Source organism: Tigriopus californicus, chromosome 5 (assembly GCF_007210705.1).
Source record: "Tigriopus californicus strain San Diego chromosome 5, Tcal_SD_v2.1, whole genome shotgun sequence".
NCBI classification, from domain to species: domain Eukaryota; kingdom Metazoa; phylum Arthropoda; class Copepoda; order Harpacticoida; family Harpacticidae; genus Tigriopus; species Tigriopus californicus.
The window spans coordinates 12125104-12151670 of NC_081444.1; the positions used below are offsets into that span (position 1 = coordinate 12125104).

Below are 26567 nucleotides of genomic sequence, written 5' to 3' on the forward strand. Positions count from 1 at the left end.
GATGTTCCCTGACCTTTTTGGGACTCTAGAAAACAAATTCAACTTTAGCCTATCCCATACATTCGAGACAGATTGGGGTTTGATGCCAATTGAGGGGACCTTTGAGAATGGCACCTTTGGTGGGGTCTTGGGGGGCGTGCTCAATGGGGCCTTTGACATGAGCCTTTCTTCATGGTTGGCCACACCCGAGCGAGGCTTACTTCTAGATATGGAACCGGTTCAAATAACAACCTTTGTGTTGGCCGTCGTGCCGAAAACACTAGAGGTGAGACATGTCATTTGCTACTTTGTTTTCTCCAACGGAAACATCTGGTAAGTGTGTTTACAATAGTGTTGTCCTTCTTTTAGTGGTTTTTAAAGTCGGAATCAGAGGAAGACCGACGTTAAAACAGTAACACTACTGTACATGTTCCGTAGAGCCCAAAAAGAAAATAGCTATTTCCTTGTCCGAACATTTCCCACAGAACATGATCCTTTCTCGAGTCAAGAGCATGCATATAGGAGGAACTTCTTGACAAGTGCCGGGCGTTTGGAAAAAAATGTTTGCACTCCTACTCTGACACTTCATCAGCATCCATTTCTACAACAAATTAGGTCGACAAAATCTTCAAGGTTACTTGCATGTTGCTTGACCTGTGCTAATCATCAATGTAGCCTCCACTGGCATTGATGATGGCCTCCTGCATATATCCGGAATGCTTTCCATGGACATTGCAGCCCAGTGCTCGCTGACGGAGTCTTTGAAAGCCTCAACATTCGGGTGGTGGATATTGTATGCATTGGAATCAAAAAAAAACAGTGAAGCCCAAGGGGTTCACATCTAGCAAATAGGGGCGGGCCACACGTTCTTAGACCAATAAGGGATTTTGTCCGCAAATCATTTCTGAGCCACTTTCGAGGTGTGAACCAATGCCCTATTCTGTTGGAGCACCACATTCCCATCCGGGATGTTGACCTGAACAATTGGCAACAAGTTTCCAGAAAGGCCCTCACGTACATTCGAGTGCATCAAGCCTGCATCGAACCGGGAACCAGACCAGAGGGGAGGCCTTGCCATCAGAAGCCACAAAGGCCAGGGACATGGCGGAGTCAAGGTGCCTCGTGGTTCTGAGTGTTCGAACGGCCACATCAACATCGCCAAAGCTCAGAGATCTCTGTCGGGGTCTTGCCATCATCAAATAGGGCGTGGATCGAATTTCGTTTGTCTCGTTCAGAAGTTATTTTCTCGGCCTAATTTCAGCCCAGAGATTTCTTTATTTTCTTTCTGCTTCTATTTTATCGTATTTAGTTAGGTATTACCTGTTTGAGAGCGCATTTAAGCAAAAATATAGTGTAAAGATTTTTTCCGAACGCCCGGTATACCCACTTTTAAGCGTATTCTCATCGTGAGCAGGAGTAATTTGTCCAAGGAAAAGGATAATGCTTTTTTTTATAAAAACTTTAGCAACATATTCATTTTTTGATGATGCCAACTCCCAATTTACGACTCGATCTCTATTTACAGGTAGACTTGAAGTTCTTTAAGTATCCATTTTCCAATACTGCGTGGCAAGGCATCCTAATCATGGCATTCGTTATTTGTGCTATAATCATTCCTCCGTCACTAATTTTGGGAAATTATGAAAACACCAATGCCCACCATTGGGCGTCCTTGAGCGCTTGGTCTTTTTTTCTCCTTATGAACTCATTCTACGGCGGAGCCTTGACCATGTTCTTCAGCACCAGGGCAGCTCCACCATTCTCACAATTTCACGAAGCAGTTCAAGCTTATCCCAAATGGATACTCAAAACCCCGGTAGGGTCGGACATCATATTTTATGGAAGGGCTAAATCAGGGGACCCGGGGTTTAGGGAGTTTTATCAGCGAATAGTCGACAATCCTGAAGAGACCACGTTTGAAGATTTCGCTAATGTTCTGAAGGAAATGGATTCGAATTATATTGCCATCGTGGCAGCTATCAACAAACTTCAATATACATTTGAAACCAATTTAGACTTGACGACTCCTTTGGATATCCTGGATACGGTGAATGAAAACTGGAGTAACGTGATTATGAAGAAAAATTCTCCCTTAAGTCCTATGATAAGAAGAGGTATAATGTCACTTCGAGAGCACGGTTTTTTTCAAAGAACCATGTCCAGATGGTTTGGTTTTAAAATACGGAAAGCATCGAAATCTTCGCTTGTGGTACGTTAAAATTATTTGCACGAATCCTTTTGATGCGACTTTAACTGCAGTCTATTTTTCCGAAGGTTCTTGGAATGGGACACACCATTCTGCTCTATTTAATCATGATGTTTGCTTGTCCGTTGAGCTTGACCCTACTAGCTATGGAAAATCTGCGTGCCAGGTTGCTTTCCAAATAAGCATGTACGTACAATGATTGGTCATATGCCACTACATTCATTTATATAGTCTCTTTCCTGCAATGCCATAAGATTTAATTTCGAATTTTGGCCTACTTTGAAGAACATGCAGGGTGTTCAATAATCGTCTGAAGAGAAATCATCTTCAGCAGAGGATCATAACAAGCTCCTAAGGGTCTTCTTGGAACGGATGTTGGTCGTGGGCATGGCCTTAAGCCTGGAGAAGAGCATACTCGGCACCGAATTCATCAAATTCGGAGGAGTCATAGTCGGACAAGACGCAATCACCCCAAACGCAGAAACAGTCAAAGCACTTTTAAAATATGGGCGAACTCCTACTTCAATCACTACGAACTGATGTTATTCCTTTGCATGGCGAAAGCAAAAACACGCTCTTCAGTGGTCAAGCATGGCGGTCGCTTCAAGGTCCGTATTAGAGGTGGAAAAACGGTACCCACAATTTTATCTGGAGACCGTGGCGGTGGAATTGACCATTAAGACCTAAGAGGCAATACCAATCTAAAATAGCATTACTTTAATTAAAATTCGCTCCGAGAAAGCCCACAAGAAATTGACAAAACGAAGAAAACGTAAAGAAGACGAAAGATAAATAAAGTTTTAAGCCATTGTGTGCTTCGCAGGGAGTTACTAAGATAAATAAAATCATAAGGGCCCACCTGATCTATTTTTGCTAACGGCCACTAGTTGGCATCAACTCTTTCCTTATTTTGATTGGATATTACTCGACGTAAATAAAGACATTTAGGCCCCACCTAAAACGTCCTCGAAAATAAAAACTGGATAAACGACGGCTGAACCAACGAAATATTTATGAGAGCTCCTTTGAATTTGTTTTGAATAGACGGTGATGAAGATAGATGGTGAGAGGTGTGGATCGGAATCCAATTTAGCCTTGATCATTCAGAACAAGAAGATGATATTGAGAACAGCCTTGGTCATTTTCCTGGCCTTATCAATTAGAGGAGCTGAAAGGTGTGGAATGGAATCAAACTTGGCACAGATCCTTCAGAACAATGGCTGGAATTACGTGATGGTCGTCCATTCAGGCCCAATCACTCAAGAGCTCATTAAGAGACAAGTTTATGCGACAAGCGTGGCATCGGTCAATTTGAACACCACTTACGATTCCTTGTTTCGTTACTTGTTTTTGCTCAATGACCTTTCTGAATATGACCATTTGGAGCCATTGATTGCCGCGACTAAACCTCAAAATTGATCCTGAACGTTTCATCCGAGACGAAGGAGGACTTTTTTTCCGGATTAAAGGGCAAGATTTACATCTTCACTTGTTCAAATTCGTTCTGTTCCCTTATCTCCGAAACCCAAGCAATCCAAGCTGATCATATTGCATGACTGACAATGTTGGGAGCTTATGTAATCTTGAATGATTTATGCAAAAGGCGACAGGCAACGCAAACATGTTGGTTTGTGGAGCCTTTGGGTCTCTCCATTTCATTCCTCTTTTATTCTAGTACAGGAATCCCTTTTTGTAAATGAAATTTTGTATAATATGAACTAATTTGTGTTTCGCTCGTAAATGAGAACTTATGGGCTGACTTCGAACAAAATGTGATCCTCAGGCATATTTTAGATGCTGCATGAGTATTAATGGAGGTAAAGACGAGTAAATTTCAACACATTTACAAAATGTTCAAAGTAAGGGCCGGTATTGGTTTTATCTTCGAATTCGATTTACCATTACAATACAGGATATCTTACTTCCTTTAGCCGTCAATGGGGCTAGCGGTTGGATAAGTTTTTAGCTGGATCTTTGTTGTCTTCCTCCAATGTGAAGTGGTCGAAACCCTCAATCCTCCCAGTATGTTTTTGTACGGCGTGGACCTTAGGCTGGACCACTACAGGCGCCCTATCTCGCTCCTTATAAAGTTTTGAAGCCAAGAACAAAAACTGTTGTCCCTGATGTTTCTATAGACCGCCTAAATCAGCCATGCGTTCCTCCAAAACGGTTCTCGGCCGATTCTTACTTATCAAAATCGTACAACGCTTCACGAAACTATCCCACCCATTCGAAGCCCTTCAAGACAAGGTCACCCGGTTTGTTTCCACGATAAATGTTTTGTCTCTTTTTGATTTATTTGCTCATCTGCTTTTTGTCATTCGTTAGCCATTCTTGTGTTTTCCTCACTTCGAGGAATTATGTGGTCATTGTCTAAAAACTGAATAAAGCTCACCCTGTTCGATGCCTCTTTACCACTATCTTTTCTTATCCTAATAATCGAAATTTGTTTCAGGCAAGAATGGGCGTAGCTTTTATCAGTCTGCCAGATGACGTACTACATTGATTTACTTTGTTCCATTGATATTAGTTGGGATCTTGTACTCTGCTCTCATATCTGCGATATGTTTTCCATTCACTTTTTTTGCTTACATATGGTAGTTCTTACTTTTTTTGGCCAATTTTGGGACATCTTACGTTCAATTGCTCTTTCTCTTTTCGACATGAAAAGGAAGACCCGAAATTGACTTGAATGTATGGAGCAAAATTGTAGACAAGGTGACAGCCAACCTGCACATTCTATAGATAAAATTTGTCAATGAACTCAAACTACCAATTGTTTGAATACTTTGTGGTCATCTTTTGAGTATGTTTATGAATGTCTTGATGTATGGTCAGCACCCAGCATTCGTCCCGGGTAGAGGGCTTGTCAGAGACAAGTCACTCTCACAAGTCCAAGCCACTTGAGACTTTGCCTTGAACACATTTTGATAGTTGGGCAGCAGGGTGTCTGGCTGATCGACTTCTCTTGCGTTACTCAGTTTCAACCAAAGCAGACAAACGAGCCATCAACTCACTGGCTCCCTGAATTTGGAACTTGATTTTGAGAATAACGTAACTAAATGTGTTCAAAGCCGATCCCCATCGCATACACCAGGCAGCCGCGAGCGAATGAAAAAATCTCAGAAATCTCGTGAGTGTTGTTTCTCTGACTAGTCCCGGGTACTCTCAGGGTCAGAAGGTCTCAAATTGAGAGGCAGTGCACCTTAGTCATGACGAGAATCCTGAGAGTTGTTTGGCAACAGTACATGCAGATTATTTATGACAAGGACAACTCCGAAAAAATCCCTGCAAACTCACACACTAGTGCACTTCTCATGTCATATTTTGTGTTGCTCTTGATCCCGTAGTTGATGAGTGTCCATATTTTAAACAATAAACATTCTTTAGTTGCACCCTGTAATCAAAACTTCCATTTTTAAATTTGTACAATGCCAATTAAACGTTTATTGAAAACAGAGTTGGATCTTAGTACCAGTTGGCAGTATGGTTTTTCATACTGATTGCCGAATATCAGAGTACAATACTTAATTTTTTCTATGCTTTCCTTCTATTCACGAGCTTTATACGTAGTTGATTGAGTCTGTTATTAACGGTTTTACCGTTCTTGAAGCTTTGGTTGACATAAAGCAACTCAATTGGAGTCTATCTGGGCTCAACTGTGCTGCCAAACGATCAAAATGTGTCGAAAATAATTCAAAACAAGTGGCTTGGTAGTAGTGTCGTTTTTCTCCCAAGACCTCTAGCACGATCCCTTTCTAAGGAGGGCAATTTTGGGAATCACCTTGGCTTTGGACACCAAGCGGATAAAAGTGTCTTAAATATGACATTTATACCATTCTTAAACCTTAGCTTTTGGGCAAGATGTTCGATTTTAATATTTACTCTTTTTAAGAGGAATTCCCACAGGGCTCATGATATTAACCAAAAATATTCTTACATGAAAAAGGTGGCAATATTAAATAATCAAAGCTAAGTGACTAGAACATAATACTGAGTTATCCCTGTTCTTGAATGTTTTGCGCCAGGCATACACGGGTGGACAGAGGCTTTGGTGCCTGCTAAGGGGAGATAAAAACAGTTTAAAAATTGGCATTTAGCAATCTTCCTTGCCTTGGGGCACCTTAGAGGTATATGGCAAAGGTGTTAAAGAATTATTTTTCGTTTTGACACCATTAATGAGCTATTTATTAAAAAAAGGTAACAATTTCAAGTACATTTTCTGAAATGTTTGTAAGTAGTTTTAAGCTTTTGTATTTTTGGACTTTGAACACTTTTTGTCCACTTTTGGACTCTTTTGGACAGGGATGGGCAAAAGTGTCCCAAAAATAAAAAACCCACTCCGTCCCGTTTTCTAGTTTAATTGCGCAATTTCGTGCTTGGGTAAAATTCTTTTTGATTGATTTTTGGGCATAACCTTGCTTACGATAAACTCCGTGAGTACCTTCTCTAACATTGAATTTTCTTCATTGATTTCAAAACATATGAAGCGACAAGTTGACGAGCGTATGCGAATAAAATTCAGACATTTTGATGATTTCTAAACAACATGAATGGGCCATGAAGAGTTCAGTCTTAAGTGTCTTATGAAGTTTTATAATGGTTTGATTGAATGAAAGACCCTAAAACCTCCATTACTTTCGGTCAGGTTGGTTCAGTCAGATCCTACTTTTGGTTCACGACCTCGTACCTACTTTCCTAATCGTCCTGCTGTCAATAAAACAAAATCATAAGTGGCTCACAAGCACGAAAGGTATGACGTTATTAATTCGAATCCAGATTTTAATTCATCTGTAGCCTACCCATTACCATATTTCATGGTTTGCAATGGATAATCTCGACCAAGAAGTTCTTGTCTCGATCGATAAGCAAAGAAAACTATACAAGGCAGTAGCCCAGCTTGGCTAAATTCTACACTCTTTGCCAGTAGCAACAACAACTTACAATTAAGTAAGACATTTAAGCTTCACCTAAAACGTCCTAAAAATTGCATTAACGACAGTTGAACCAATGAAATATCGATGGAACTCTTTTGAATGTGCTTTTGAATGAGAATGATACCCTGCCAAGTACAAAGTGGCTTGAAATATTAATGCCATAAGTGTTTAATGGTGTTCTCCTAATATAGAAAGATCCCCCGGCTGAGTAAATCACTCATCGGAAAGTATTGACAGTGAATTTCCACATGGTCGGCTCATCAATGTTTCATCAAGATAGCTTCAAGGGCTTCAATTTTGAGTAGTTGGGTGTCGACAGTCATGAGATTAGTTCCCGTCATTTTATTAGCTACGGTGATAAAGATAAAGGGTGAAAGGTGTGGAATGGAATCAAACTTGGCACAGATCCTGCAGAACAATGGCTGGAATTACGTGATGGTCGTCCATTCAGGCCCAATAACTCAAATGTGCCAATGTTTGACCCAAGAGCTCATAAAGAGACAAGTTTATGCGGCAAGCGTGGCATCGGTCAATTTGAACATCACTTACGATTCCATGTTTCGTTACTTGTTTTTGCTCAATGACCTTTCTGAATATGACCATTTGGAGCCATTGATTGCCGCGACCAAACCTCAAAAGAGTGCATTGATCCTGAACATTCCATCCGAGGCTGAAGAGGACCTTTTGACCCGGATCAAAGTGCAAGATTTATATTTTTACTTGTTGTCCCCATCACCCTCTTTGCGGATCCGTTCCGTCATCTCCACGCCCAGATTTAGCCACCCCGTGATTAACGAAGTACTCCTCAACCCTGACCTTAAATTTATTGAGACTTACGACCTTCAAGGACAGACTGTATCTGAAATAACTGTTCCTTATTTCCCATACAACTTTGAACAAGACGGACAAGCTCATGGGATGATCCCTGACCTTTTTCAGTCTTTAGGAAGCAGATTCAACTTCAGCGTATTTCATCTATTCGTTTCGGATTGGGGCGTGGTACCGCTTGAAAAAGGGCCCTTTCAAAATAACACCTTTGTCGGGGCCATGGGGGCTGTGATCCATGGGGGCTTTGACTTGAGCCTTTCGTCTTGGCTGGCTGTGCCTGAGCGAAGCCCACTCCTCGATATGGAACCTACCTACATAATTCGCAATGTAATGGCCATTGTGCCAAAACCATTGAAGGTAAATATTTCATTTGAGGTTGAACGGGCATTCCCATTTGAATAGATTTGAACACGTTCAAACAATGGGTTTATAGCATGTTCCAGGACCAATTTCTTTATTTGACAAACGTGAACATGACTAGATCTGATAAGCCAGAAGCAACGATAGAAGCATTTACGAATTCGATTTATGTGTGAATTAGTGAAGAAACGTAAGCAATCCAAACTGATCATATTGCATAGCTGACATTGTCGAAGCGAGGTTATTAATTCAAACGATTTCAGTACTTGGTTGATAAGCAAAAAAAGTCTCTGGAGCTTTGAGATTCTTGCCCTTTGATTTCGTTCCGTTACAATTCTACCTAGAATATCTTTATTTGAAAAGGAAACTTTTGCAAAATGTGAACTAATTTGAATTTCATTCATAAATGAGAACGGTTGTTATTAGACCGTTAATTCTTTTCAACTGAATTCGAACAGATTATATAGGCCAATCTACTTTAGTGTCGATGGAAATAAAAATAAGTAGATTGAAAGAGCCATTCTCGGAAGATTGTCAAAATGTGTTGGTTATCTTCGAATAGAACACCTTACAAAAGAAAATACCCCGCTTTCTTTATTCGTGAATGTGGTTAGTGGGTGGATATGTTTTAACGTTGGATCTTTATTGTCTTTCTTCAACGTAAAGCACACGCCCTCTTGACGCTATAAAAGTTCACACCCACCCACTTCCTTTATTGTCAATTTTGTTCATTTACTCAGGGCTGAACGTAAAACCTGTCCCTTCGCTTAGCTCAATTGGATCCGGTACACTTATTTTTAACATCTGTTTTTACAGGTGGATCTAAAGTTCTTTCAGCATCCCTTTTCCATTGAGGCCTGGCAGGGCATACTCCTCGTGGCATTCCTGATCTGCGTTACAATCATTCCCCCGTCATTACTTTTGGGGAATTATGAAAACACCGATGCCTACAATTGGGCCTCCTTGAGTGCCTGGTCGTTCTTTCTTCTCATTAATTCGTTTTACGGCGGAGCCTTGACCATGTTCTTTAGTACCAAGGCTGCTCCACCATTTTCCCAATTTCACGAAGTCGTTCAAGCTTATCCCACATGGATCCTCAAGACCTTGGCAGGGACAGATGTATACTTCAATGACAAGGCAGAATGTGGGGATCCAGATTTCAAGGCGTTCTACGAGCGAATGGTTCAGAATCCGGAAGAGACCACGTTCACCAATATTGGCCATGTTTTGAGAACCATGGAGGAGGAGTACATTGTGATCTTGGCCGATTTTAGCGTTCTGCAATCGTCCTTCCAGATGAATTTAGATTTTAAAGCTCACATAGAAATATTGGGGACCATGAGAGAGTCTTGGACCAATGTGATCTTGAAGAAACACTCACCTTTGAGTCCGATTGTTAGAAAAGGCCTGAACTCTCTTCGGGATTACGCTGTGATGGAAAAGACGAGAGCCAAATGGATTGGGCAAGGGGTACCCAAATCAACAGAAATATCTGCTTACGTAAGACCGAAAAAAAAGACCTCGCTCCAATGAAACTCTGATTAATGAATGGTTTCTGTTTTTTAGACCCTAGGATTGGGCCAAACACTTCTCGTTTACTTGACTACACTCATAGCTTGTATCCTGAGCTTGATGATTTTGGGATTGGAACATTTGTTCGCCAGGTTTTACTCCTCCTAACAGCTCGGAAACCACGAAACGCTCGCTTGAGAATCCAGGAGATAAATGTATCTTTCAATAATTCACTCATTGACAAATAAAGAGGATTTGAACCTACTACCTAAATAGAATTGAATTAGGTGGTCACTCTTGTATTCTAGTTTTCATTGATCATTCATATATCACAGTTCATGGTTTCAATTCGGTCCGATTCTTTCAGTTGAAGTGCTTGGATCCGCATCAAGATTCAATTAAGGCCACATCCAAGACACAAAACTTGGATCGGCAAGTTGGACAAGGACATTTTGAACCGAGCCATGTTTCCGGTTGTTGCTGATTTTGCCTCGATGCAAACCTATTTTACACACAAAAACAAATGTTTCTTGATAGTACATTAAAGGTAATGTTTTTTGCTCAAAGAGAACAAGTATTTGTATGAAGGTTTGAAACACATGCTTAGTGTTTCTTTAGTACTGTACTGCGCAACTTTTCCATGGAGTAAAGCAAGTATGTTCTAGTGCATTGTTTTTTTTTTCAATTAGAAAACCTGAACAAGTTCCAAGTTGAGGCTTTCTTTAAAGACTGTCCATGAATCTAACTACCTACCATTTGCCTAGACAATTGAGGCACCACATTGGTCTGCAGTAACAATTGACGCAAGAGGTGTTCTCATTCTCTTGATCGATGGTGTCACACCGCCGAATCAACTTGACATTAGCCTCGGTAGCCATACACCCAATGCACGCCTCCAATTCCTAACGACAATGGGCGGGTGAGAAGTGATTAAGTGATTCCAATTCCCAAGTTACATAAAATATCGTTACCTCTTCAGCAGGAGCCTTAGGATTTTGAGCCACTGCTTCTTTGAACACCTCGACAAACCGATCGCTGACGGTTTTAAAAATTTGAATGTTTTGGATGTTTTGGATCTGTCGGGTCAACTTATCTTGCAGATTCTGATACTCGACCGAGTTCAACCTAAATGGACAAGAGAGAATCATGAGCGGATCCCATCTTCGGAATGCTATTGGATATCCCACCCAACCTGAAGGAGAACGACTCGCAATTGGGTTTGCCGTTTTGGACCTGAATTCGGAGAAATTGCGTGCCTCCAGTTTGTCCTTCGGTGGAAATATTATGATGCTCACTCTGAATCAGACTGAGCGTCACATCGGATTGATGGGCGAGATGGAACTTCCAGGGAACAGCGCCCAAATAGATGACCCAGTTGTCCGTGACGACAACTCTTTCAATGGGATTAGTGCAAATCGTGAATTTGTCAATCCTGGACCAATAGAAGAAAAATCAAATTCAAAACTAGGCGTGAACCACTTAAACAGTAGACTGACAGGTTAATGACCTGACACTTCCAATTGATATTAGTAACATGGATCAATTCAACCTTTTTTTGCACGTGTTCCAATCTTCTACTCGATCAAATGTGCTAGTCAAATGTTATGGGCTCTCAAATTCTATGCGTCAAAATGTTTAGAATTAACGAGCGAACCCTTTTCACGTCATGTTGATCAGTCCAATGGGGTTTTTGACGAAACTACAGTAATTATTTCGAAACAAAAGCAAAACAAAGCAGCATTTTCATGTCGCGTTGGATGGCTTTGTTTATTCTTATCATTTTCCCCTGTACTATAATTTACCACCGTACAAGCATTGTTCCATCCAAACACATTACATTAAAAAGCGAGCGCTCTCACCTTCTAAACTCAGTGTTGATGTCGCTCATGACAGATTTCCAGTCCCCATTTTGTGCGTAGAGTTTCAATTTTGTAACGTAAGGGTGGTGCTCGAAATGGTTGAGGGTCCAATATTGAGCCACAACCCAGACAAGCAACCACAGTCCAAGGAACAGGGCGAGGCTGACTTGAAATGGCAGGTTGCTCTCCCAAAACGCATAGATGGAAGGATATTGTTGATCCACGTGGACGTGGAAGTAGCTGAACCCCACCAAGAAACCTGTGCCATGCAAAGAGTCAAGCAGACTGTTCTCAATATATTGATTTGTTTTTATTGAAGCTAAGAGGAGAAAAAGAAAAGTTAAGCTCTGAGTTCAAATTTGATGAAAATTAAATCTTTCTTGCGACTCTCGGTCATGTCAACTCGTAAATGTATAAAAGTATGTGCATAATCATGATACGCAAATACAGGTAAATGACTAGTTGGAATAATAAAATAGTGAACTATAAAATGATAATACAGCATACGTATTGTCCCGGACTGCTACAGAGGTGGAATGCTAACGGAAGTAAAACTTTCTTATCTCCTAAACCGTTCATTTCATTCCAAATAAGCACTTCATACGACCATAAGACCTGGTTAAAGAGCTGAACATGGCTAAATTTGAGCCCAAAACGATGTTTAGAGAACTCAGGACATATGTCCAAATTTATGGAGTAAACACTGGATAAAATTCAAATTTTCGGCCTGCTCTTGGTCGGCTACACAAGCTTTTGACAATGTAACTTTGAAACTAACCACTTTACAATAAGTAAATGATGTGAAATGATCTGCCTTTAATTCGAAAAGTGGGTCAGAGTCGCTATGACCAACAGCTGACCGATTTGGCGGGAAGCTCGATCTCGGAACATATTTCTAGAAGTTCGTGATACTGTTTATGACTAGACCTCGGGTAAAAAGGTAAACAAGCAAAACAGGTAACTGAAAGGTATAAGATGTTTTACTAGGAACATTGAAGATATGAGAGAGCTCTCGTATTGGGAGAGGTTAGAAAGGTTGGGATTGTACAGTGTTCAGAGAAGGTACGAAAGGTATCTGATATTGTACGTTTTCAAAAGCATCCATGAGCTTTGTCCCGACCCAGGATTTAGGGTCAATTGTAGTGACCGTAGAGGCTTAATGTGCGTATTGAGAGTACCTTCGAGTCCTCAAGAATCCAGGCTAGTTCGAACAATGAAGCCCACTTCTCTTCTTTCTCGGGCTCCTTCATTGTTTAATTTGCTTCCCTCTAATATTCATAGGGAATACGTAGGCCTTACTGATCCGGTTGCATCTTTCAAGTCAGACTTGGACCAATTTTTAGATAGCATTCCAGATCAACCTTACATTCAAGGACTAGCTCGGTCTGCCAACTCAAATTCGTTGGTAGACCAAATATCGTATAAAGATTCAGACGAATTACAACCTTTCATTTTTATAGCACTGGGGATTGCATTCCCCTGTAGCGGTTAGAAAAGTGAAAAACCATACCAAAAAAACCAACAAAACATCAACTAAGCCTTAAATGAGAAAGGAAAGAACATATAGATTGTTGAACATATATCAAAGTTCCACGAGAAAGTGTGCCAACTGAACATGATAGTTTCACTTGTTTTCTGTCCTTTTCATTGAGGACAAACAAACGTACAAACGAGATAATGAGCTCTGAGATGCCACACCTGAACATGGCATTATCCTCTGAAAATATATTATTCAAGCAATCTGATACACTTACTATGTCTTCATTCTTAAAGAGGACGTTTCAAATTCTACAACGGGCAAAATTATGAACGCTTATGAAATCCATAGCACGAGCCACCTCGTCCACTGAGCGCGAGCCCGTGTCCGTCTCGAAAAGGAGTGGCCTTTTTAGAGTTATTCTTCATCTTAAAAGCTTAACTCACTTTTATCTCATGAATTTACGGCTTGTTACTGTGCAAGAAAAAATAACACCTGAGAATAGAACTGCCCTAAGATAACGCATACAAAATTTTACGGTAACATACATATGATACTCGTATATTTAACGTCAAAGAAAGGACAAACCATTGATTGATAATTCCCCATGTGAAGTAAAGGTAAATCATGGAAAAAGGAAGTGCAGCCCTACATTCATCATTGGCTCTCAAATACGATTCTAGAAATCCTAATGCATACGCATACCATGGTAGGTGAGTGGTCTAATGTTTCCAAAAGTTACTCGAAATGGTTCTCCAGAGGGCATGGAGTCGAATCACGCCTTCGGAGAAACCTTGTACTGTATATCTGGTGTAATTAAAACCCACAAAAACTAAATACCCATCTCGTTTATGAAAAATGTGCCAATTCCTGACAGCCTTTAGCTATCTTGAAACTGTCTATGACATTTCGTCAGCCTAATATTTGGCTCCTCATCAGCCAAAAATAATGAAGATGCCCAATCTTCTAATTAGCTCTAAGCTATTGGTTTATCGGCAATTTGACAAAGCAGAGGGCGTTGTTCAAGACATTGAAAAGTCCAATTAGGCATGTTTCAAATATCCCTTCAAGACATGTCGACATTTTTTGATGTTTAAGGAATGTTTCTTGTTATACTGCAAAAGTCAACTTAAAAAGAAACTCAGCAACACATGAAACTAGTTGTTGGCCAATGATCTTTTCGGAATATAAGGTTTACTAGGAAAACTTCTAATGTGGATGGTTTTTCCTCAGAAAACGTGCCAAAACGAATTGACCATCATGCGTGAGCCTCTCGAATCTCGATGATCACGGTTTCGAGCTTGTTTCATTTCTGGACTTACCAATAGGCAGAAAGGTCTGCAACAAAAGGGCTCCACACGATTTTCGAAGGTGAAATTCGAGGAATTGCAATTGCTCGCTGCCCAAATCCAATTGGAACACGTTGGTCAACAGATTCTCGGGACTCAGGCCCAAGTTTTGGAAATCTTGGAACTGGAACAAGAACCCGGTGGCGAACACGATATAAAACAAGCAAAACATCCAACTCGTTTCACCCATCATGATGCTGACGATGATGATTTGAATGGTCGATCTTGCTATCTGGCAAGAAGACACAAATGGGAAGAATAAGAAATGAAGTACACGTCAACATAACATGACATCTTGTGGATAAAGCTTGTTAGCTGAGACAAATATTGGTGTCAGACATGAAATGAGCTCAACGTGGTGAAACGATGAAACTTGATAAAAGCTTGCATTTGAGTTCTTGATCCTCTCCACGGATTAGTGATCCAATTGAACACAGTTTGGGTTATCATTTGGCATTCCTTTGCGCTTTTTTTCAACCCTTATGGGATCAAAATAAACAGCAATTGCACTCAGGTTTGCCAGTCACGCTTTCTGGCCAAGTTAAGATGCGATGCATGTAGTCACGGACTTGTAGAAATATGGACTGCGAACGAGCTTGCCGGCCAATCGGCCTGCTCTGGGTCATAGCCACTCTGAGCCACTTTTCGAATTAAAGTAATAAAATAAGAAACGTAAATCTCTTCAATTAACGGTGGGTCAATTTTATATCAATTACATGCAAAGTCGATCGTTTCAAAGTTATGTTGTCCAAAGCTTATGTAGCTGACTGACCAAGAGCAGGCCGAAAATTCAAATTTTATGTAGCGTTTACTACATAACTTTGACGATGTCTCCTGAGTTCCCTAAGCGTAAGTTTGGGCTCAAACTTGGCAGAATTCATCTATTCAACAAGATCTTGTGGTCGTTTGAAGTGCTTATTTGGAATAAGATGAGCGGCTTAGGAGCTAAGATATTTTTGCTTCCGCTTGCAGTCCATATCTCAAGAAGTCCGTGATGTAGTCCATGTAAGTTAACTGTGGTCCGTCTCAGATGAGTTATAAATGCATTGTTTCCATTGTTTCCCTCAATACTGTTGGGTGGTTGGATGATTTAGATGAGTTGCGATGGGCAGGATGAAAATAACCAACTTCGAAATCCCTGATGGGGTAGCAGTTTCCTCACATCCCACCAATCATTAATCTAATATCATCAAACTTCTATGGTATGCCCTGTCACTCTGTGTTTGAAACCAATATGTTTTGTAACTCGTGCTCTGATTGTTAGATAGGAAGGCCAATAACATTCACACTGAAGTAGAGTTTCCTCTGCGACCAGATTATCGCATTGCTGCTGTTCATCATGGTTGGGCCATGGATGGGGTTAGCAGGCAGTCTGGCTTTGGCCAAAGTGTCGGCCTGACTTCCATCACATCTGGCCTTCTCCTTCGGTCAAGTTTTGGCCTCCCTGTTCTGAAGCCAACGTGACTTTCTCTCTTCATCACAACAAATAACAAACCCATGCATCAAGGATGCGCTCTAAGCAAGGCCCCAGACATGCATGAACGAATTGAACGTACCTCTGAATTTTCAATCTCGTGTTTATCATTGAAGGCCTCGTGCACGTCAAGGTGATTGAGAATGACCTCGTTGTTAGGCCCGGACAGCTCGTCCTCGTCGGATTCGGACTCCGATTCGGGACCCTTGAAGGTGAATGCCCAATACGCCCAAGTCTACAACACGTTTCGCGAAAAGGAGGTGTACCAAAAGCTGAAGGACAAATACGGCGCCGAATCCCATGCGGACGAGCACGCCTCCTTGGATGGGTCCGGCTCGTCTTCCAGCGATGAAAGTGAAGATGAAGAAGCCCAGGAATTGACCGATCAAGTCGAGAAGGACTTTTACAAAACCTTGGCCAGTCTCAAGAACAAAGATCCCCGAATTTATGACGGGCAAACGCGGTTTTTCCAGGACCCAGCCCCGGGCCCCAAGGCTACCCAGACTGTCAAGGCTGTCAAAGAGAAACCCGTGTTTTGGTCGGATTTGCAGCGACAAGTGATCCTGGAAAATGAGGGCAAGTTCAAGGATGATGAAGACCCGGAGCCACAGGTCCAACCGGGACCGAGTTATGTCCAAGAAATGGAACAGCTTCGCCAAAGTCTCAAGACCAATGTCCATCATGGATCAGAGGATGATGATGACGAAGACAATGATGATGATGACCTCTTAGTCCCGCGGAAAAAGACGGATCAGGAGCAGAGGAAAGAGGATCAAGATTACAAAGCTTGGCTTCAAGGTCAAAAGGATGAGTTGCCGGATGAGGCCATCCAACAGGACCTCCAAGGCCTGAAGGATTTCTGGAGCCAAAAGGACCTGGGCGAGGATGAGCAATTCCTCAAGGACTACATTCTCAACAAGCGCTATCTGGCGGATGAACCCGACCGCAATTATCAGCCCACCTACGAGGAGGTGGTCCATGACTCGGATGAGAATTTGTCGGCCGATGAGGCCAATGTCCGGAATATGGAGCAATTCGAGCATAAATACAACTACCGATTTGAGGAACCGGACGAAGAGTTCATCAAACGCTATCCTCGCACCATCAAGGACTCATTGCGGAACGCCAAGAACTCGCGCAAGGTCAAACGCGAAGAGATCAAGGAACGGAAAGAGCGCGAAAAGATCAAGAAACGCGAGGAATTGAAGCAGTTGAAGGCCATGAAGAAGAAAGAGATCATGGGGAAGCTGGACAAGTTGAAGAAGGTGGCCGGCAGTGGGGATCTCGATTTCGAAACCCTCGACCTGGATGGCGACTTTGATCCGGCGGAATACGATCGAAAAATGGCTCAGGTGTTTGCCCAGTACGATCACGCGAACGACGGCCAAACGGACGAAACGAAACCCGAGTTTTCTGATCTCGAATCGGATTTGGAGGCCGAATTGGAAACTGAGAACTGGGACGATTGGGAAGGCCATAATACGGAGGCGGATCCGGATGATCCGGATCTCATCATGGATTGCGACTATGAGCCCCACTCGAAAGCGCAGACGCAAAACGAAATCATCGAATCCACGCGCAATCGGAAAAAGATCCGCAAGTCCAAGTTTGCCCAGGTGGTGGAGCAAAGCAAGCCCGTGTTCAACCCTGACGATCGAAAAACCTTTGAAGAGTACCTCAACGAATATTACAAGTTGGACTACGAGGATATGATCGGCGATCTCCCATGTCGATTCAAGTATCGGTCCGTGCCCCAAAACGACTTCGGTTTGAGTGCCGATGAAGTGCTCAACGCGCCGGATCGAGAACTCAATTCCTGGGTCTCCCTGAAAAAGACCTGTTCGTATCGCCCCAACGAGGAAGAGCAGCACGACATTGACACGTTCAAGCAACGAGGCAACAACGTATTCTTGAAAAGAAAGTACTTGCCCTCGCTTTTCGAGACCAATCCGGATCAAGCCCTAGAATTGGAGAAGAAGAAGAAATCCGAAAAGATCAAGCGTCGGAAGCGGAATCGTCACGGTTTAGGTCAAACAGAAGAAGGAGACAAAGATGAAGATGGGGTAGAAGAACTCAAAAGAAAAGAAGCAGAAGTGAAGAAAAGAAAAGTCAAGGAGGTGCCCGAAGCCACGACCAAACCCACCAAGCGCGCCAAACTCGAAGTGGATGTGAAAAAGACGGAAGATGCTGAGGTTGGAACCGATTCCAAGAAGAAGAAAAGGAAGCGTAAACGCGGATCCGTCAAGGAGATGATCTCGAAGAAGAAGGTGGATGTGAATGCGGATATCCGGATGTCCGACGATCGATTGAAAGCTTACGGGTTGAAACCCAACCAATTCAAGAGGAAAATGAAGAAGCAAAAATATCACGATAAGACGTAAGTGAGTTGCGTTAAGTGATCGATTGATGAAGAAATGAATATATGATTTTTCCTGTTAACTTTGGAGACGTTTATTTCATGGATTAGCGTAGAAAACACACATTAGGGTCTTGTGGTCAGTTGGCACATTTACAATCGTTCCAATTTGGCTTGGATGGCCTTGAACTCGCTGACGAGGAGGTTGCTATCGTGTTTGGTGTAGAGATTACTCAAGTACTTGCCCACAGCATCCAAGCACGTGACCACAAATTGGCGTCTGAAAAAGGAGCAATTCACATGATTTAATCATCGTTGGCTATTGAAGCAAGAATATCTTTGAAATATTCAAGAAAACGAACCTTTCATTGTAAGACACCATGGAGGGAGAACTGGCAAAGGTGTCCAGAAGTCGGGCCAAAACATAGAGCAAATGATGGGGCGAGCCTTGGCGAAGCCACACGGGCTCATTAGCTAAATACAACCTATGACGAAATAAGAGTCCAAGTTTGTTCAATCAACGTCACTTCAAATGGATTGACGCACGTACAGCTCACCTCACAGCAATCAATAACACCATAACCTGCTGATCCTTACAAATCAAATTTTGCGCTCACCTGTTGTAAACTTCCAAAACTTTCGGGATTGGAATGGACACGTTGAGAAGAGTCTTGAAGACCCACGTGTGATCGGATTGGATCTGGCACGAGAACACCTCCAGTTTTCTAACGATGAACTCCAAGGGAAAGTATCGTTGAGCTGCCGATGCGTACAACGTGCCCAGGGCCTTCAGTTTATTCGCAATCATCGGGATACGCGAGCTATTGGTCAAATCCTGGCTCTGTCGGAGCTCCTTCTCCAGAATGTGTTCCCATACGGTCTCCACCAACAGCTTGTCTTGATGGCCCGAGCAATGGAGGATGGCCAATTGACACTCCCAGAGCTCGTAGGGCTCGGCAAAGTCCTGGTACAACTGCGAGATGTCCAGCAGATCCGCATTCAAACGGTCAATGGCCGTCTTGAGGTTGGGCGAAGGACTGGCTTGGTCCATCAAGTTCAGACTGTCCAGGATCTGGAGCTGAACTCGAGCCACTTCCATTTTTTCCTCCAAGTCATGCAGCAACTCGCCCACGCCTCCTCGACTGGACTCTCCATTGACCTCACCGGATTTGACACACATGATGGCGCGAGAAAGATACTCCAGACGTTGTTGTAAAGCCACATCCACGGTGTGGCGCTCGGCCAACTTGGCCAGAATGCGGGCAGCGGCCGCGTAACTGCGGGCCTTCTCGTAGTACTTCCACAACAAATCGAACATGAGCACGGTCTCGTGAGATCGCTTCGTGCCTCGTGTGAGATAATCCTCGAGGAATGAGCTTCGAATGCTGAGGAGCCGATCGAACTGGTTGTGATCCACGAGCCATTGGTACAAGGCAATGTGGAACAACTGATCTTCGCTCTGAAGGCCCAATTGGAACACGTTTTCCGCATATTCCGAGGCCTCTTGTGGGGGCAGTTGATTGGGGTCGGCGGGAGGGGGAGGTCCGGGGGCTTTGGGCACGGATGGAGACATGGGGTGAGCTCGACCCGTGTCGATGAGTCTCCGGAGGATCTCCAACACGTGTTTGTAGCAGTTCATTCGGTTCACGAAGGCCTGGTGGCCTTGTTGGTCTTCCATGGGTTCGCTCTTCTTGTAGTAGTGTAAAGCCAGTCCCTGGGGATCGCGACGGTTGGCCGCAGCCAAACACACCTCCACCACGCCCCAATAGCAATGAACAGCCGCCAAATGCGACGTGAGCACGTCCAGATTGACACGGCTCGCGATGTCCTTGCACATGTTCACGGCATCCCGAAGCAGGCGCTCGCGTTCATTGGGATTGGACTTGGATTTGGCCGTGATGAGCATTTCATGAGCCTTGGACGAGATGGCGTCTTCCGTGTTGTATAAAGCTGGACAGACCTCTCTCAATCGATTGGAAATGGCGTCCGTGGAGGCGTTGTCGGCTAAGTAAAGGTTGATGATGGCTTGGACCAATCTGGAGCTGAGCTCCTTCCCAGCATTGGAGAGGATGAGATCGCGGAAATACATGCCTCGAAGGATGTTCTGTTCGTCTTGACCGAGCTTCTGCGCCACCACGTGGACTTGATGGTCGCACACCACCTTCCAAAGGCCGATCACTTGCTGGCAATGCGACACGAGTTGTTGCAAGAACAGCAAACTCTGGCGTTCCTTCAACAGAGCCTCTTGATGCGACTTATGCAAATGGTTCCCAGGATGGTGCGGGTGATGCGGGTGACCCAAGGACATGGAGGCCTGGACCCCTCCCGAGCTCCCCGAGTGCATGTGAGAATTGCGGTCCATGAACTCCTTCAGATCGCACAATTGCGTCAACACCCATTCGATCTCGTCGATGGTAAGCGTGCTGGCCAAGTGGGTTGTTTGGCTGCCTGGGACGACCAACGTGGCCAACCACAAGGGTCGCACCAAACGCGAGAAGTACAGATAGAGGCCGTTGTGCTTGGACGAGAAGATCAACTCTGGTTGGAACATGCTCTGGGATCCAAATCCTCCATCTCCTCTGGGGGTGAGGAACGGGTTCACATTGCCCGCACTCTGATTATGCGGCGCCGGAGTTGACGCAATGTGCGGGTGGAACGAGGGTGAGAAAGGCTGAGCCATGCTCACGTTTCGACCCGCTTGATTGCCCGCTTGGTTGGGCGCCTGTTGACCGAAGCTCAGTCGAGGCTCGCCCCCGTACAAGAAGAAGGCCCGGGTGGCCCATTCGGAGATCTTGCGATCCTGGATGGCCCGGGAACAGGCGAGAATGAGCGAGGTGGCGATCCCCTGGGCATCCGCATGCAGGCTGAAGAAGCCCTTGACCACTTCGTTATCGGGCCCACCGTGATCGATGAGCAATTGTCGGAGATGATCCACCGGACGGAGTTTAGACACGATGATCGTGCCTTGGGCCGAGATCAGCACGAAACGCTTGGCGATCTGCGTGTGCTGAATGACCACCAGAGGAGGCTGCATGGACTGGAACGAGTCCTTGTAGAGTCTCAACATGCGCTCCTCGCCGGGAATCTCGACCAGAGCCCAGACCCGGCCGTCCAGGGGCAAACTCGTCTGTCCCTCCATGAGGATGTTTTGGAACGGGAATCCGTCGTTGGAGAGGAGCCATAACATGTCGGACTCCTCGGTTTGAGAGCACACCAACAGCAAGGTTCCTAGAAGAGTCAGAAAAAATATATGCAGTAATAACGTGATCCGTAGCTAGCTAGAGAAGCGATACGTGTTCGCTTGATCTACCTACCTTGATTGTAGTAACTCATGTGGGCTTTGCTAGGTCGGGGAACATTGGAGGCGGCCGAGAATCCGGGCGGAAGGCGCACGTGTTGAAGGTAGAGATTTTGCGGGCGTCCCATCAAGTTGTTGCCCATGACCGAAAAGTAGAACCGCACGCCGTTCCCCGACACAGCCACCAAGGCCAGTGCGGGCGATTCCGACATGGGCACCACCGAGATCCCGATGATCGGCGTCAGATTGGACTGGTCGATATGTCTACAAAACAGAGGCGGCTTGGTTAAATATGACGATCTTTGAAGGAGACAGACAGTGTTCTGCCATGAATTGTACACTCATTGAATTAGTGGACAAGCAGCAACACTTTGTGAATATGCGAGGTGTTTGAGACTTCAGGTGAAGAAAATTACAGATAAAGAACCAATAGGGGAATAATTACATTGCGACACGGGCCGCTTCTTGAACGATGGAGGCTTGGGAAACGGCCACCACTTTGACCATGTCCCGGCCCTCGGGTCCCAAGTCGAACACTTGGATATTGCCCTTCTCGGAGCGTGTGTACAAGATGTGGCGACTCTCGTCCACCTGAATCTGTTCAATCGGGTCCTCTTCGTAGAAGGCCGCATTGATGAACGAAGGCACCAAGAACGAGAGACTGGAATTGGAGTGGTTGATCTTCTGGGCCTTCTTGCCGAACCAGCCGTCTTCAGCCTGATACACGAACTCGTACAGGCACCCATCTTTGCCGCCCATGAAGATCCGACCGTGAGCCGTGCCCGCAATACACATCATATACACGGCATCCGTGGCCAGGGTGAACAATGGTTCAGGCAACAAATGCATCTCCGCCTCTTCATGACCTGCAAATCAAGGCCTTTATATGAGTAACTTGAACTTGAACTCATTGCCAATCGAGGCCTGAGATCGGTAATTGGTCCAATTTTTAATCACTTGTAAAATACTGGTATGGAATTGACCCCCTCCTCACCTTCTGGTTAATCCCCAAGGCGTGGCAATGTACGCCGGAACATGTATATCTCAACTGTAAACACTGCAATGGATGAATTTTCCATCTACGTACATTTACGGCCACAAACATCTTCAAGGTTTCAAAAGTCCGTTAAAAAAGTTACCCGATTGTGCCTTATGATCTTTCTCATACCTCTCATATTAACTGACCAAATATTTGAAAAAAAACAATGAGTCAAGGATCCTTGTAATAAAGATCATTTACAGGATTCAAATGGTTATTCATTTCGAACTGACTTCATCGTTGAACATCCATATTCACTAATGGGTCGATGATCAGCATATATTAAGGAATCTGATCAACATCAGGAGGGCCAAAGCATTAGTCAAGATCCACCCCCAACATTTTTTCCCTATTCCTTGCTTACGCATTCCGGCTTTCTTCTTCACCTACTCTTTTCAAATGAACTAAACCTCAAACTGATCAAACCCATCAAACCCAATTAGCCGGGATGTGAACTTGAATTGACCACAAACTGGAAAAGGGTCGTAACTCTTTGACGGCCAATAATGTAGTGAACCGTGGCTTACCTGGAATGGGTCCAAAGGTCACGCCCAACAGCACAATCTCCACGGCCGTAGTCAAGCACAATAAATACTTAATGTGGTCCTTGAACACGCCCACTCGGGGCGTTAACCAAGCCACACTCAGAATGGTATCGCCCAGCCCATCAAAATAGGCCAAATCCCCGCCATCCTCAAAGCGCCAGAGGTAGATGTCGCTGTCAATGGTCAACCAGGCCCGGCCCACGCCCGGAAACACGCCCATCAGACAGTTACATTGCATGTGTCCGAAATGTTCCACCAATTCGGCGGGCAAAGGCACCCGTCGAATCTGACTGGGCGCCCGTAGTGCGGCCGCATTCACGGCCGATTGGGCGGTCACGGCCGGGTAATCCGGATCGTGATTGCCCGACAGACCCGCCCCCAAGCCCGAAGGCGAGCCGGGGGCGTGACAACGGAGTTTATCGCCCAAGGACGGACATTGCGAGTCGGAATGGAGCATCTTCTCCACCATGCGACCACAGGCTTCCATACTTTCGTGCCAAGACACGCCTCCATGACCCACCCCGGAGTGGGTGTTAGCCACGGCACTGGCGTTGACCGAGGACAGCGTCATGGCGGTTCAAGTCCGAGAGAAAAGCCACTCACTGCCAATTCAAGGGTCGAAGAACGAGTCCTTCACAACGGCCAAATCCGCATGGAAAGTTAATAATAACAATGTTGCCAATTATTCAGAGACAGATTTTGGTGTTTTAGTTGCGTGATTATCAATTAGGAGCATTGCGTTAAAGAATCATCCTTGCCATCCTCAATGTGAAACACCATGATTCACCCAAAGAAGATCACGGACTTTTTTACCCTTGCCGTACATGCGTCTCGTTTTTGTTTAGATAGGAATGGATTGAACCATAGCAATTTAATTTTAATTCCTTTCCAAAACCTTAAGTTTACCTCGGCCCCAGATCTAAACCAAACGCATTAACATAATATTCTCTGATTCTACGTGTCATATATAGCTTTAGCTACCCTTCAGGCACCCTTTAACGTACTTCAAATGTTTCAAATGCCAGTTGTTGAGCCACTTTCTAATGTTTCTATTTAAAAATACATAGTTTGAATCTGGTCTTGCTGTGATTGCTGATATGGACGCCTCTTCACCAACTTAGAATTGTATTATAGCTTACCAAAAATCATTGACCATTGCTACATGAGCAAACATACCTAAAGACCTTTGCGTTAGGGACGAGACAAACAAAGCCCTTTTTCATAAGTCCACAGGGCTCTATTGTATGGCTTGTGTGCACTTGTGTGTACATATATTGAAAGTAACTAAGGTGGGGGCTTCATGAAAACCGTCAGGGTTTGCATCAAAACCATCCATCCAACGTAATGCCACGTTTTTGTGATCACGCAACTAAAGTACCAAAATCGGACTCGAAAAGTCCGTTTGAGCTGCTGGGCGGGTGGAAACGCTAACAGACTGGCTAGCCAAAAGCCAATCTTTCAATTGGTCACAAGCAGATCAAACTTAGGTCAGATATGTCAAATAACGGCCTAGCACAATGGTCGGTGTTTTACTCTCTGCCCTAGAGCAATGCAATACAAGTGACTCATGATTAATGGTTACTCCTTGGTTTGATAGCTGAAAGCCATCCGCCTGCTTTATGTCATCAGGGAAGCTCATTAGTCTGATCGTCCATTTTGGTAAGCCTGATGTCGGCTTTGAGCGCTCAACCAACAGACAAAATCACAAGCTGAAAGTACAGAACATTTACCAAGAGTTTGCCAATCCGGGTTTACTGGGTGACAGCTGAGAGGCTCTTTGATATCCTCTGAGGGTAAAAATAAGGCCTCCAAATATTCCATCGACTGTTGCAAGGGTGGTCAATGCTGACCAATAAAGCTGCAGTAAAAATACACCACAATCCCGTAATCACTTTTCTTTCTTTTCTTTTGAATGCCAAGAGGCTGCCTAATTAGAAATCGCGGGGAAACTCGTGTTAAACATGCTTTCTGCCTTTATGCTCAATTTTCATATTACTTTTTTGCCCAGTTACCGAAACTCAATAACAAGATCAAGACTATCAATTCAAAGATTATTACATATGCTCACCAATATATGTTGAATGATAGAACAATTTATTGTCATTTGGTTCCCTACGAAAGGTCTGGATCCATCTAGAATTAGCCGGAATTTTGTTCTCGAACAACAGATGGCTCTTACTCAATACTTTCATAATTGGAGCTGGGAATTGGCATGGCCCTCCAACTCATTTTCCAGATCATTGAGGAAGGATCCTGTGCAATAAATGTGGATTGAGAACAAAGGTTTGTTCATTACTTCCATCTTTTATTCATAAATTCTAAATCATTTTGCAATGTTGTCACTTGATTTCGCAAGTCCTTAGAATTGGAATGGAGATGATGTGATTTGTCGAGCATTCGATGCGTTTTGAAAGTCACTTGATCCACTTGATCATTCAGATGTTTCAGTCTTTGTTCCATATCAGTCTTGGATGTTGAGGAGGGACCATTGAGGAACGTGACAGATGCCCCTACCCAAGGTCGGGACTGGGACTCCGAGGTGGATGGAAAAGGGTCGTTGTCCCAAGGGCAGTTTGAAATAGACGCAAATGGAGCCGTGGGTACATTGGCTGAATGGTGAGGTAATGAGGGCGTGAAACAACAACTCAACTGGTCCATGGAGTTCCACCGAGACTTTGACAACACTGCATAGCAAAGAAGGGTATGTTAAAGATTTTTTTTTATTAATCTTATGTCACGTGTGCAAATCATTGACACATTTCATGCGACACAGTAACCATATCAGGATGAGATGTCTTAGCATTGAAAAAAGAAAATCGAGAGCGTGGCTTGCCAGGCGCAGGCTTTAAAGTACACAGGGGCCCTTAATTTCAACGTTAGACAGCCAAAGCAAAATGGGGGAGAGACACGGTGGATTGGTATATAAACCACTGGTAACATGCCATGAACTCAATTTCTTTTTCGAACCTTATGTGACTTAGGTCACTAATTAAACGTAAATATATGATGGAATTCGTCAAAAATAGCTCATACGCCTTATAATTAAACAAATCGGCCCTATATGGCATGACAATTGAAGGAAATTCAAGAGAAAATGTGGTCCGGCTCCCTGATTTAAGGCATTTTGGTGAGGGAGAACTAAGACAAACATCACGATCAACTCGCACCATCTGCCCATTGAATTTTTAACAATCGAGTGATTGTGAGTAAGCTATGTTACAAAACCCAACTAAAGGAACATGTTTGGTGTAATTCNTCTATAGTTAATTGTCGAAAAACAAGTTTTTCGTCGATGAATTCAAAGTCTTGATGCGTTGAACGTTTTTTTATAGAATTGACTCCACTATT

The 26567-nt window shown here is 43.8% G+C and overlaps 6 protein-coding genes across 7 annotated transcripts in view; 3 read left to right on the forward strand and 3 right to left on the reverse strand.

Moving 5' to 3' along the window:
- The first annotated feature begins 70 nt into the window (after positions 1 to 70).
- Positions 71 to 3053, forward strand: LOC131880637 (uncharacterized). The gene is made up of 3 exons (XM_059227315.1): positions 71 to 265; positions 1505 to 2188; positions 2254 to 3053. Exons 1-3 carry the CDS (start codon positions 83 to 85, stop codon positions 2365 to 2367), a joined length of 981 nt encoding a protein of 326 aa, XP_059083298.1. The 5' UTR covers positions 71 to 82; the 3' UTR covers positions 2368 to 3053.
- Positions 3054 to 6542: 3489 nt separating this feature from the next.
- On the forward strand, positions 6543 to 10086 carry LOC131881003 (uncharacterized). 2 transcript variants are annotated; one of them, XM_059227748.1, is made up of 4 exons: positions 6543 to 6621; positions 8062 to 8307; positions 9127 to 9810; positions 9877 to 10086. In XM_059227748.1, the coding sequence occupies exons 2-4, from the start codon at positions 8170 to 8172 to the stop codon at positions 9988 to 9990; spliced, it is 936 nt and encodes a 311-aa protein (XP_059083731.1). In that variant the 5' UTR covers positions 6543 to 6621; positions 8062 to 8169; the 3' UTR covers positions 9991 to 10086. The 2 variants fall into 2 exon arrangements, with proteins under 2 accessions (XP_059083731.1, XP_059083730.1); XM_059227747.1 differs by lacking the exon at positions 6543 to 6621 and having other exon boundaries at positions 7095 to 8307.
- A 19-nt stretch (positions 10087 to 10105) lies between these two features.
- LOC131881004 (E3 ubiquitin-protein ligase TM129-like) lies at positions 10106 to 14793 on the reverse strand. Its single transcript, XM_059227750.1, has 6 exons — positions 14481 to 14793; positions 11682 to 11940; positions 11015 to 11254; positions 10794 to 10947; positions 10576 to 10724; positions 10106 to 10324 (listed from the first exon to the last, which is right to left on the reverse strand). Exons 1-6 carry the CDS (start codon positions 14698 to 14700, stop codon positions 10210 to 10212), a joined length of 1137 nt encoding a protein of 378 aa, XP_059083733.1. The 5' UTR covers positions 14701 to 14793; the 3' UTR covers positions 10106 to 10209.
- Positions 14794 to 15971: 1178 nt separating this feature from the next.
- Positions 15972 to 18420, forward strand: LOC131880053 (protein KRI1 homolog). The gene has a single exon (XM_059226550.1). The coding sequence runs from the start codon at positions 16125 to 16127 to the stop codon at positions 18360 to 18362; it is 2238 nt and encodes a 745-aa protein (XP_059082533.1). The 5' UTR covers positions 15972 to 16124; the 3' UTR covers positions 18363 to 18420.
- Positions 18408 to 23887, reverse strand: LOC131880051 (nuclear pore complex protein Nup155-like). Its single transcript, XM_059226549.1, has 6 exons — positions 23202 to 23887; positions 22081 to 22501; positions 21652 to 21899; positions 18955 to 21565; positions 18700 to 18822; positions 18408 to 18617 (listed from the first exon to the last, which is right to left on the reverse strand). The coding sequence occupies exons 1-6, from the start codon at positions 23788 to 23790 to the stop codon at positions 18491 to 18493; spliced, it is 4119 nt and encodes a 1372-aa protein (XP_059082532.1). The 5' UTR covers positions 23791 to 23887; the 3' UTR covers positions 18408 to 18490.
- Positions 23888 to 25496: 1609 nt separating this feature from the next.
- LOC131880141 (uncharacterized) overlaps positions 25497 to 26567 on the reverse strand; it is a 3744-nt gene continuing 2673 nt past the window's right edge. The window contains exon 2 of the mRNA XM_059226666.1: positions 25497 to 25903. Coding sequence (XP_059082649.1) covers positions 25512 to 25903 — 392 coding nt within the window. The 3' untranslated portion in view covers positions 25497 to 25511. The remainder of the gene's footprint in view (positions 25904 to 26567) is intronic.

What these genes read in the sequence shown, in the direction of transcription:
- LOC131880637 (XM_059227315.1), top strand. Translation starts at nt 83, where the DNA reads ATGCCAATTGAGGGGACCTTTGAGAATGGCACCTTTGGTGGGGTCTTG. An exon ending in TCGTGCCGAAAACACTAGAG is followed by an intron (nt 266 to 1,504) that starts GTGAGACATGTC and finishes CTCTATTTACAG; the next exon opens with GTAGACTTGAAGTTCTTTAA. An exon ending in CATCGAAATCTTCGCTTGTG is followed by an intron (nt 2,189 to 2,253) that starts GTACGTTAAAAT and finishes ATTTTTCCGAAG; the next exon opens with GTTCTTGGAATGGGACACAC.
- LOC131881003 (XM_059227747.1), top strand. Translation starts at nt 7,444, where the DNA reads ATGAGATTAGTTCCCGTCATTTTATTAGCTACGGTGATAAAGATAAAG. An exon ending in TTGTGCCAAAACCATTGAAG is followed by an intron (nt 8,308 to 9,126) that starts GTAAATATTTCA and finishes CTGTTTTTACAG; the next exon opens with GTGGATCTAAAGTTCTTTCA. An exon ending in CAACAGAAATATCTGCTTAC is followed by an intron (nt 9,811 to 9,876) that starts GTAAGACCGAAA and finishes TCTGTTTTTTAG; the next exon opens with ACCCTAGGATTGGGCCAAAC.
- LOC131881004 (XM_059227750.1), bottom strand. Translation starts at nt 14,700, where the DNA reads ATGATGGGTGAAACGAGTTGGATGTTTTGCTTGTTTTATATCGTGTTC. An exon ending in TGCGAGTCGTTCTCCTTCAG is followed by an intron (nt 10,948 to 11,014) that starts GTTGGGTGGGAT and finishes TTGTCCATTTAG; the next exon opens with GTTGAACTCGGTCGAGTATC. An exon ending in CTAAGGCTCCTGCTGAAGAG is followed by an intron (nt 10,725 to 10,793) that starts GTAACGATATTT and finishes CATTGTCGTTAG; the next exon opens with GAATTGGAGGCGTGCATTGG.
- LOC131880053 (XM_059226550.1), top strand. Translation starts at nt 16,125, where the DNA reads ATGACCTCGTTGTTAGGCCCGGACAGCTCGTCCTCGTCGGATTCGGAC.
- LOC131880051 (XM_059226549.1), bottom strand. Translation starts at nt 23,790, where the DNA reads ATGACGCTGTCCTCGGTCAACGCCAGTGCCGTGGCTAACACCCACTCC. An exon ending in GACCTTTGGACCCATTCCAG is followed by an intron (nt 22,502 to 23,201) that starts GTAAGCCACGGT and finishes CTTGATTTGCAG; the next exon opens with GTCATGAAGAGGCGGAGATG. An exon ending in CATGAGTTACTACAATCAAG is followed by an intron (nt 21,566 to 21,651) that starts GTAGGTAGATCA and finishes TGACTCTTCTAG; the next exon opens with GAACCTTGCTGTTGGTGTGC.